The following is a 12,289-nucleotide window of genomic DNA, read 5'->3' on the forward strand; positions in this document are numbered from 1 at the left end:
AGAATACTTAGAAAATGTCCTGAAAAAGTCACCTGACTGACCAGGAGCAACTCTTAGTCATGTTCATTGCCATAGACTCTGATATTGACTGTTTCAAATTTAAGAGCCTATCCTGTAAGAACACCTTTCTATATTCCGGCGCTGTTAAGGGGAACAAACTACCACAACAACTTAAAGCTATACCTAGCAGATCGTATTTTAAAAAGTATGTCAAAAGCTGGCTGATGACCAAACCATAGACCCATTTTCATGTCTGTATCTACAGTATGTAATGTATCCAAGTCGGCATCTATGTAATGTGTTGCACCATGCACTTTAAGGAACCACAATGGAAATAAGTCATTGACTTTATTGTATAATCCCTGTCAAGGTTTTCAAAGTATGTACTGTGTGTATATGCATACTGTGTGTATATGCAATTAATCAATCAATGAACGGCCCAGAGGTTCTTCCTGGTCAGAAACTGCATTAGGGAGGCTCACAGAGAGAGACTGTAGAGTAGAGCCATTTACCTTGCCAGTGGACTTGACTCCCTTCCAGATACAGAAGTAGACTAGTACCCAGGCTATGGCCAGACACAGCACCAGGTCCCAGTTGAGAGATCCTATATGATCTATGCCAGAGGAGATACGCAGAACCCTCCGCCTACACACACATGCACACACACAAACACACACACACGCACAAGCAAATATGACTTTCAGTGTGATCATTATTTAGATATGAATATCTAACATGAATACTAAGCTCTGATATTCCAGCAAAAGTAATGTGGATGCTTGTTAACTATTTACATTAGGGGGGCATATCCTGTATACTATTTGTCAGGACATAACACAACCCTCCAATTCAGCCTCAAGCCAGCCTGTTTTTGTATTCAGCAGCGCTACACTAGTTGGCAAGACAACGGCCAGTTGGCCGAGGAATAAACATTAGGCAAACCAGGCTCCTTAAGGAGATGGAGAAACAATAGACTCTAAGCAGCACTTAGTACTTACTCCCAGAACTCAATGACAGGAGACGTGGCGTTCAGACGTGGCTGATTGAAAGAGTCATTCCTCCTCTGGAACTCCATGCAGGAATCTTGAGAACAGAGATGCACAACAAGTTCACACACACGTTTACTGAGAACACCAGCTATGTGGTTTTTCTATTGTAACATTACGTAAGGCTACATGAGACACCAAGTAGTCAGGGATGTTTCGGCTCAGCCACTGTCTGTGTATGGTGGCAGATTGGAGTGTTCCTTATTCAGTCTTGTTTCGAGGGCAGCTCTGCCTCGAGGGCAGAAACAATGTGAATGTTTAGGCAAGAAATATGATTGGTTAAATTGAAGTAATCCCAATTGGTTAGGGTTGGTTTAGCGGTTGGGTAACATTCGAACCAGCAACCTTGCCCGTAAGCTGTTCACATTAGTTCTGCCTTTTGGCAGAACTTCAACAAGATTGAATAAGGAAAAGTCCACTGAGTGTATGGTGGATCTCTGACCTGTGTTCCATGTGTTGTTGCAGGAGGCCCAGGGCAGGTCCCAGGTGAAGGAGTAGGACAGGTAGAAGATGGCCCAGGCCAGGACGATGATGTAATAGAAGTTCAACAGAGCCACAATGACTTGTGTGGCGTAGCCCACTCCTGCAGCAAGGACAAAGGGGAGCATTGTGGTTAGCTATGATAATGCCATTCAATGTTGAATACAATGACACATGAATACAACGACACACACATGAAAACCATGACTTCATTCGCATTGCTTTTGCATGTCCAACTCCACCATTTCTCACCCGGTAGCCTATCTGGCTACAGTCATATTGTCCTTCTTGGGGGGCCAATTGAATTATGAAAGCGATGGATACTTGGAAGTCTGCCAGTGTTGGTGGAATGCCAACCATTACATCAACCCCCTCCTACTAGCCTACATACTGGCAGACGCATGCACAAACACACACATGCACTCACACACACGCACTCAGATCGTTCTCAGAATTCCTTCTCTTATTCTATTCAGTAATGTAGACAGGCAGCAGACATGCCTGGGTGTAGTTACCTTGAAAGGCATTCCTATACAGTGCACATTAAACAAAATGGAGTTCTAAACAGTAGATGTGAGAGGATGATCACCTTCAAACAGTGGAGTGATCTTCCTCCAGCAGGTAATGCCTCCCTCGCTGGTGAACTGTCCCAGGGCTGTCTCCAGGAAGAACACTGGGATACCACAGGTGAACAGGAAGATGAGGTAGGGGATGAAGAAAGCACCTGTTTGATAGAGGGGGAAGGAGAGAAGTTAACAAGGTGTTTACGCATGCACTAGAACTCCCCTGTGATATGAGGTCAGAAGAGATAACCAATCAACAAGGACGCTGCCTTTTGAGGCAGCATTACATGGCTGGACATTAAAATTGCAGTATCCCAAAGGTACCTATAAATGCTACCTTGATTTTCAATTTTTTTTTAAGTCAGCATCTTCGCCGGGTAGGACTTCTGTTTGGAGTCCCCGTTTGGAGAAACATTTCCAGAAGAATGAGGAGTGACTTTGTAAAATGTGAGTATTACGTTTATTTATTCAGCAAATATATAATAATAATAATAATAATAATATGCCATTTAGCAGACGCTTTTATCCAAAGCGACTTACAGTCATGCGTGCATAAATGTTTTGTGTGTGGGTGGTCCCGGGGATCGAACCCACTACCTTGGTGTTACAAGCGCCGTGCTCTACCAGCTGAGCTACAGAGGACCACCCATATTAAAATGTTGATCACATTTTTGGGACAATGGCGAGTTTGCTGTTATCAACCCGCTAACCAAGCTAGCTAGCTAACGATTCAATTTGACCAAGATATTAGAAATGGGAGCTAGACATATAGGCCTACCCACTGGGCAAAAACTGGTTGAATCAACATTGTTTCCACGTCATTTCAACCCAAAAATTATATGTGATGACTTTGAATCAACGTGGAAAATTGATTGGATTTGCAAAAAGTAATCAACATAAGGGAATTTCGTTATTTTTTTACTCAACTTTTTACCTAAATCCAATGACAGGGTGACATTTTTGGTTGATTTCGCATTGAATTCACATTAGTTGACAACTCAACCAAATGTAAATCAAACCTAGACGTTGAACTGACATCTGTGCCCAGTGGGTATGCATCAACCATTTTTCCTGATGAAATGATAAAGTATCTTCACCTTAAAGGTCTAGAGATATACAAACTATCAAGTATTATACAAACTATTAAGAGACCCAGAACTACTTTGTGCACTTGAGAAAAGTTGCTCCAGAGAAGAAACAAAGACAACCTTAGTCAACAGCAATGAACTTTAAACCTTGACCTGGGCAAGCCCCCGACCAGCTTGACATCAGAGTATCACATAGCGTAGCCCAACCAACAATATAGTAGGACAGCCAGTATGTATTTATCCCTAATTTCACAACATATTGGCATATAAATTTTTTTTTTACGTAAACGAGCAATTCCAAAGTATTCAGCCTGTTGAAAAACTTGCCAATAATTGGTGCCTCCATAATGTTGTTGGATATAACAAATTCAACGAAACTAGTGTTGATCTTATGACTTCTTGCCAACCCAAACAGGAGTGTGTTGTTTGCTACTATTGGATTGCATGTTTAATATGTTTTATGAATCTAGTCTTGGCAGGCAGCAAAGAAGCATAAATACATATACATCTAAAAATAGCAATTGTTATACACACTGTGATGTTAACACCCACCTCCTCCATTCTTGTAGCACAGGTAAGGGAAGCGCCACACATTGCCCAGTCCTATGATCTCCCCGGCAACAGAGAGGACAAACTCCACCTTGTTGCCCCACTGGCCCCTCTCCTTCATCTTCTCATCGCTCTGCGGCACAATGTCCAGGGGTCGACTGTGGTCGTTGGAGGGGTCCATCTTGGGCAGGCTCTCCATGTCGCCTGAGGAAGCAACACGTTAAAGTGAGTTTAGGAGAGGTTGGACACTGGGAGTACCGCTATTGTGCATCATTATATAGGCTAACCCCACAGCCTTGTATTGACTGTGTAGTTATTGTGAGCAGGGGAGGGGTTTCTATGTATCTTTATCCCACCACTCCCAGATCAATAGGCTTATCATAAAGTAAACACAACATTACAGTCCCTAAGCCTCCCTGGGGACCATCTCCTGGAAATGAAGAATGGGAGGAGACAAAGGCCTTTGAATGTGGCTCAAGAACATGGGGGTTATAGGGGACATTATATGGACTCAAACTCTAAGTCATGCAGACTCCTAAGACAACAGCATAGAATACTAAAAACTAATGCAAAACTTCAGCTGTGCATGCATCCCCTTTGAATGTTTGGAACAAAGGTCAAGCAGCAAGAGGTGTGAGACAAGGAAGAATTTCAAGACTTTCTGTAGTTCTCATGGAGGATTTATGGCAGGCACGAAAGTGTCAAACATCAAGTGGTGGGAAAAGTAAAGATACCTTAATAGAAAAGGACTCAAGTAAAAGTGAAAGTCACCCAATAAAATACTACTTGAGTAAAGGTCTAAAAGTATTTGGTTTTAAATATACTGAGAACGCCAAGTCTCAAGTATCAAAAGTAAAAGTAAAAGTACAAATCATTTCAAATTCCTTATATTAAGCAAATCAGGCGGCACAATTTCTTTTTTTTTGTATTTACGGATAGCCAGGTGCACACTCCAACACTCAGACATAATTTACAAATGAAGCGTTTATGTTTAGTGAGTCCACCAGATCAGAGGCAGTAGCGATGACCAGGGATTTTCTCTTGATAAGTGCGTGAATTCAACCACTTTACGGTCCTGTTAAGCATTCAAAATGTAACGAGTACTTTTGGGTGTCAGCTAAAATGTACAGTGGGGAAAAAAAGTATTTAGTCAGCCACCAATTGTGCAAGTTCTCCCACTTAAAAAGATGAGAGAGGCCTGTAATTTTCATCATAGGTACACGTCAACTATGACAGACATAATGAGAAAAAATTTTCCAGAAAATCACATTGTAGGATTTTTTATGAATTTATTTGCAAATTATGGTGGAAAATAAGTATTTGGTCACCTACAAACAAGCAAGATTTCTGGCTCTCACAGACCTGTAACTTCTCCTTTAAGAGGCTCCTCTGTCCTCCACTCGTTACCTGTATTAATGGCACCTGTTTGAACTTGTTATCAGTATAAAAGACACCTGTCCACAACCTCAAACAGTCACACTCCAAACTCCACTATGGCCAAGACCAAAGAGCTGTCAAAGGACACCAGAAACAATATTGTAGACCTGCACCAGGCTGGGAAGACTGAATCTGCAATAGGTGAGCAGCTTGGTTTGAAGAAATCAACTGTGGGAGCAATTTTTAGGAAATGGAAGACATACAAGACCACTGATAATCTCCCTCGATCTGGGGCTCCACGCAAGATCTCACCCCGTGGGGTCAAAATGATTACAAGAACGGTGAGCAAAAATCCCAGAACCACACAGGGGGACCTAGTGAATGAACTGCAGAGAGCTGGAACCAAAGTAACAAAGCCTACCATCATTAACACACTACGCCGCCAGGGACTCAAATCCTGCAGTGCCAGACGTGTCCCCCTGCTTAAGCCAGTACATGTCCAGGCCCGTCTGAAGTTTGCTAGAGTGCATTTGGATGATCCATAAGAGGATTGGGAGAATGTCATATGGTCAGATGAAACCAAAATAGAACTTTCTGGTAAAAACTCAACTTGTCGTGTTTGGAGGACAAAGAATGCTGAGTTACATCCAAAGAACACCATACCTACTGTGAAGCATGGGGGGTGGAAACATCATGCTTTTGGGCTGTTTTTTCTGCAAAGGGACCAGGACGACTGATCCATGTAAAGGAAAGAATGAATGAGGCCATGTATCGTGAGATTTTGAGTGAAAACCTCCTTCCATCAGCAAGGGCATTGAAGATGAAACGTGGCTGGGTCTTTCAGCTTGACAATGATCCCAAACACACCGCCCGGGCAACGAAGGAGTGGCTTCGTAAGAAGCATTTCAAGGTCCTGGAGTGGCCTAGCCAGTCTCCAGATCTCAACACCATAGAAAATCTTTGGAGGGAGTTGAAAGTCCGTGTTGCCCAGCGACAGCCCCAAAACATCACTGCTCTAGAGGAGATCTGCATGGAGGAATGGGCCAAAATACCAGCAACAGTGTGTGAAAACCTTGTGAAGACTTACAGAAAACGTTTGACCTGTGTCATTGCCAACAAAGGGTATATAACAAAGTATTGAGAAACTTTTGTTATTGACCAAATACTTATTTTCCACCATAATTTGCAAATAAATTCATTAAAAATCCTACAATGTGATTTTCTGGATTTTTTTTTCTCAATTTGTCTGTCATAGTTGACGTGTACCTATGATGAAAATTACAGGCCTCTCTCATCTTTTTAAGTGGGAGAACTTGCACAATTGGTGGCTGACTAAATACTTTTTTTCCCCACTGTATAGAGTAAAAAGTACATTATTTTCTTGTAGTGGAGTAAAAGTAAAAGTAGTCAAAAATATAAATAGCAAAGTAAAGTATAGATACCCCAAACGACTACTTAAGTAGTACTTTAAAGTAGTTTCACTTAAGTCCTTTACACCACTGTAAAACATGCATAGTCAAATTGACATGTCATTTATGCCACTCTGTCTCTCACTGGCTAGAATGGGTCCCCGGCTGTACGAGCTGGACAACTCGTAGCCGGCCAATGTTTAGGGCCAGTGATGCTGAAAGAGTTTCTCTCTGTGCAGGAAACAGAGAGCTCACTGACCGTGCTCACTGCTCTCATGTCTCATTAACAAGGCCTCTCGCTGCCCTCTCTCTTTCGCTTTGTTTCTCTTTCACTCTCTCTCTCTCCCTTCTCACTCTTCATCCCTCTCTCTCACTCTTTCTCTCGCCCCCTCGCTCTTTTCATCTCGCTATGTCACTCTATCTCGCTCTCTGCCACCCTTCTCTCTTCCTCTCTCCACTTTGGCTAGTCCAGTGGCCAGTCCTGTCACAGATCAAACCAAACAAATTAAAGTTGAGTTTAGGTCCGCAAAAACAGGAGAGATGGCTACCCCGCTGTGCCAGAAGCCTTGGGAATGCGCTCTCAGCTCAGCTCAGCCTCTCGCTGGCAGAGCAGGGTGGGGTGGATCGGATGGAGGGGAGAGAGCAAACATTTTCTGAGCCTGGGCCAAATTGTGGCCAGCGGTAAAAATAGAGTCCCTTGTTTTCAGAAGGTGCTTGGTGGGAATGAAGGCTTTGCATCCTAAAGGACTGGAGCCCCTTATTGGCCAGGGGCTTCTTTGTGCTGCTGTGAAGGAGAGGAGAGCTCCAGGCTGCCAGGAAGCCTGATCACACTTTACCTTCGTTTTCACAGGCTCAGTGTGGGCCAAGGGGGCAGTGTGAGCCACAAGCGAAATTCCTTCACACTGAGATCTCTCCAGACTCCAGTCTAGGGGAGCAGTCCCCACTTTTTTTTTACTAGGTGAGAATAAATATTTGCCACATTTTTAGTAACAGGACAGGACAGAAATAGCCACTTTGCAGATAGATGTTTACAGAGAAGCTAGGGGAAGTGTGGGCTGTGAGAAATGAAGACCAAGACTGAGGAGGACTGAGCACGCCAAGCCTCAAGCCAAGCCACTGGGCCAGCATTCACGTCTCTCATAAAGGCCTGCACTATAACAGACTCACTGACTGACTACAGCGGGTAGCCGACTGGATATCACTCTTTCTGTCACCGTACTGATGGAAAGTCACAAAGCTGCTTTCCACCCTTTAGTTATCACTTTGATGATCAAAACACAACACAATATAGCTAACTACGATGTTAGGCTTTCATCATGGTTTGTGTTTAGGCTACAGTTAGTTATTTCAATCATCGACAGACCATAGATGGATGAAGGACTACAGATTTCAGAAAAAAAAGAAGCATGCTTCTAAGTGTTATATGTCACAAATAATCAAAACCCTTAAGTTGTGCCCGATCAATATATTGTTTCACCAATATATCGATATTGGACAATAATTCCATGATATTCTACAAATAGGATGAAAAAAAGTATGTTCCTTTTTTCAACTTTATTATTATGGTTAGGAGGCTCAAACACTAAATTACCACAGGATAACGGCAAGTCACTTTCTCAGCAAAACCTCTCACAGACCTAGCCTGGTTCCAAATCTGCATGTGCTTCAGAAAAGAGAACAGAGCTGTGAAGGAATGACTGTTCAGCTGCAGTGTTTTTCCTGTAAAACCCAGGGGTTATTATTTGACTGTGCGTGCATGTTTGTGTTCATGTTGTGTTCCTAATGTAGTGTCAGAATCTGTTTGTGGGTTTGGATGCGTTTGTGTGTTCATGTGTGTTCAATCATGTGGTTTTCCTAGGTGTGGACTGATGCTGGCCCTCAGATCTTATTCTCCTATGTCATTGGCACCTATGCTGCTATGGAATTCATGAAATGTGAAATAATCAATGGCTGTTGTGAATATAGGTGATTACGATTCTTGGCATCATAACAACGATAGTCAGAGGAGTTGGACTGGAAGTTCCAACAGAATCACCTATATTCACAAAAGCCCTATTTTCCTGACAGTTTTTCCTTAGGCGTTATAGGTGTGCCACAAAGCACCGCACGTTACCGTTAATGTTGGCACACAAAGCAGAAAAATATTTGAATTTTGGAACTAGATGTACACTTGTTTGAAGAACGATGTAGCATGTCATCACATCTACCAGCGCTGAGAGCCCACTGTAGCTGTTATTTCCATTATCTATGCCTAAATTGGTTTTAGGTGGTTTTAACGACCAGTTGATATACACTGAGTATACAAAACATTAAGAACACCTGCTCTTTCCATTACATAGACTGACCAGGTGAATCCAGGTAAAAGCTATGATCCACTTCAATAAGTGTAGATGAAGGGGAGGAGACAGGTTAAAGAAGGATTTTTAAGCCTTGAGACAACTGAGACATGGATTGTGTATGTGTGCCATTCAGAGGGTGAATGGGAAAGACAAAATATTTAAGTGCCTTTGAACTGAGTATGGTAGTAGGTGCCAGGCGCACCGGTTAGTGTCAAGAACTGCAACGCTTCTGGGTATTTCAAGCTCAACAGTTTCCTCTGTGTATCAAGAATGGTCCACCACTCAAAGGACATCCAGCCAACTTGACACAACTGTGGGAAGCATTGGAGTCAACATAGGCCAGCATCTTTAATCCTTCGACACCTTGTAGAGTCCATGGCGCAACGAATTGAGGCTGCTTTGAGGGAAAAAGGTGGGGGGGTGCAACTCAATATTAGGAAGGTGTTCCTAATGTTTGGTCTGCTCAGTGCACTTAACGCAGTCATAGCGTTGCCTCTGTGCTTCTTTATTAAGAGACCTCATAACATAATAATACTCAGTCAATCAGTTAAAGACACACTGACAGATGACAGACTGTAAAGTCTCCAAACGTCAGGTTTATGCACATGTTAACTGTTAACGTTTGTACAGTGGAAAATGCCAAGCATGATCTCAGTTACCTGGCATATTCCAACACGCTAGAAGAATGTAGTATTTTCAGATTGCCTGGCAGGTGTATTGGATTTCAATTATGCAACCCATTACCAAACCCATTTCAAAATTATAAAAAAGTTAGATGATTTAACATCTCTGATAAAATTATTCAACAAATCTGTCTGGAATTATTTAACTTTTTATTTAAGACTTTCCATTGTATGTGTGATACTGTACATCAATGTTCAAATTCTCCAATATCTGAGTCCCATTGTTTGTTCGAGATAAGTTAAGTCAATACTTAGATCTGGGTGAAAACCCACCATATTGATTGTGATCAAAATGTACTGTCAAGGCACAAGTTCCTGGATCAGTTGAGGACACAACTAAGTGAAAACCACCAGTGAAAATGAAAACAATGAAATTGATTTCCACCACAGGATCAGATCAGATCTGCTAATAGGGCCCCGTATCATAGAGCTAAAAAGCAGAATGTTTTAAGAACCAGAAAAATACAAACCACATTCAAAACTATTACTAAAACTATTACTGTACTCAATCTATTTGTATGCCCCTCACTCTGTCCGTCTGACAGAACAAAACAATAATATTCTAGATCGGTCCCATTATCCAGAAAAGTGCAGCAGCTAAGGATGGGCAACATACAGAGAATGACTTCCCCTGTGGCTCTGACTGCATCTATTATGGTAACACATTACATATGGATGATCTCACTGTATTCCTGTTGAGTAATTCTGCAGTTACTCTAGCAACAATATTATATCAACAATATTGTTGCTAAGCTACAATTACTAAGCTACAATACAGTACAATACAATCTTGTAATTGCATGATGGAGTTGGGGGATGGTCCCACTTTAAAATAACTACAACTTATAAATGCTTTATATAGCACACATAGTCTTCGTAAGCATGGCATAAACCCAAACTATCTATAAGCTTATGTCTTTATGTATTAAGGGTGTATAAAGGGTGACATAACATCTCCTTATGTAGGTTGCATTGCCAAATAAGCCAATATAAATGTAACTCTAAAGACAAAAGAGCAAGGTAATTCATGCATGCTTCCAAAGTTATTCATTAGCCAAGGTTAACCAGGTCAGTAGGTATTGTTAATAATAATCCCTATACAGTAACACATTGCATTTAAAATGGTTTAGATGTTTAATGCATTTGTATGTGGTCACCAATAGAAGAGCTGTCAACCTTCACTTCTTAGAGTATATCCATGACTTGAATATCTTAAAGACTGGACACGTTCCATGGACATGAGCTCCACTCAATAGATCAACTATTCCGAACATCAGCTACAGTTTTCAACATTATACAATCAGAAAAGTGCCAAATAATGTGTCACCAAATGCCCCAATAAGGAAGCATCACCAAACCAGATGAGATATCTTCATAAAGACAAACCAAGCATGAAGCAGAGCCAACATCTAGGATTCCACAATACTCACAGAATATTCATTAAACTTAACCATTGAACAAACTGTTATTTTTAGAAGAGCCAAACTCATGCCAACCTAAAATAAAGCAGGAAATATGTCACTGTAATTGTGCATGATGCTTTCATCAGTACAGATGCATGAGAAAGTAAGCATTTTCTTCACCCAGTGGTACTTACCTTTCATAGTGATGTAAAGACAGTCTTATGGTTTGAATGGTTAGCCAGATATTGGCCTGTTGGTGTCCAGGTTTCACTATATAACGTGCATGGAGGGGTGGGGATCTCGGTAACTCCAAACCGTAGTTCAGCCTTTAATGAGCTTCTCGTCTACTTTGCTCTGCACCCTCTTCTACCCCCCTCCTCCTCTAGTCCCATTCAGAAACCCCTAAACACTCTCTCTCACACACAAACACACACACGCTCCATGCAGCACACTAGAGGTCTGTGCCGTCTCAGTGTGGTGGGCCGATTGCATAACCTTCAACACACATTCTCCCAGGGTCTCTCTTTCGGCCTATACACTCTTAGAAATAAGGGTACGGTATCGTTCCCTTGGGTACAAAAATATCAAAATACACATAATGTACCATCAGAGGTACACATAATGATCTCACATTTTAGGGTACACACAGAGTATAATGGTAAATGTTTGTACCCTATATTTTGAATATAAAGGTACAATCATCACAGTCTCACTTACAAAAATTGGGTACAATGTGAAGGTACATTTCTGTTTCCCAGGGTAAAAACGAATTTTTTGTACCCTCAATATCCTTAATAATACCCAACATAAGGTACAATTATGAATTTTTGCCACCTCAAGGGAACTAATGGCTTTGTCGCTGGGGTGGTACCCCAAAAAAGGCAAATTTGTACCATAATTATTATCATCATCATATAATAATAAGCCATTTAGCAGACGCTTTTATCCAAAGCGACTTACAGTCATGCGTGCATACATTTTTGTGTATGGGTGGTCCCGGGGATCGAACCCACTACCTTGGCATTACAAGCGCCGTGCTCTACCAGCTGAGCTACAGAGGATCATATCACATATGCTCTACTGCAGGTTAATTAATGAATGTGTTTTTGCATGTACATTGATTGATTGATTAATCTTATGCTACACAAAGATACATAACATACATTTTTCTCAACTAATCGAATCAGTTTGTTAGATTTTTTGCACCCTTTAGTGAAATGGTTGTCCAGCTTAAACCCTTACAGTCATTATGAATGCAGGTTGCAGGTGAATAAAAATTCCAACTGTTGGATATCCTAACTTTGGCTGGATTCCAATAGGAATTGCAAATCACTTTGCAAGCCAGCATAATG

General features: G+C 41.6%; 1 protein-coding gene across 1 annotated transcript in view; it reads right to left on the bottom strand.

Annotated features, from left to right (window-relative positions):
* Positions 1-11,275, bottom strand: part of LOC121531720 (sodium- and chloride-dependent GABA transporter 2) — a 30,531-nt gene extending 19,256 nt beyond the window's left edge. Inside the window, exons 1-6 of the mRNA XM_041837123.2 lie at positions 11,132-11,275; positions 3,730-3,930; positions 2,116-2,250; positions 1,489-1,629; positions 999-1,083; positions 513-645 (exon numbers count right to left, since the gene is read on the bottom strand). Coding sequence (XP_041693057.2) covers positions 513-645; positions 999-1,083; positions 1,489-1,629; positions 2,116-2,250; positions 3,730-3,930; positions 11,132-11,138 — 702 coding nt within the window. The 5' untranslated portion in view covers positions 11,139-11,275. The remainder of the gene's footprint in view (positions 1-512; positions 646-998; positions 1,084-1,488; positions 1,630-2,115; positions 2,251-3,729; positions 3,931-11,131) is intronic.
* Between the last annotated feature and the right edge of the window lie 1,014 nt (positions 11,276-12,289).

Source organism: Coregonus clupeaformis, chromosome 19 (genome assembly GCF_020615455.1).
Source record: "Coregonus clupeaformis isolate EN_2021a chromosome 19, ASM2061545v1, whole genome shotgun sequence".
NCBI lineage: Eukaryota > Metazoa > Chordata > Actinopteri > Salmoniformes > Salmonidae > Coregonus > Coregonus clupeaformis.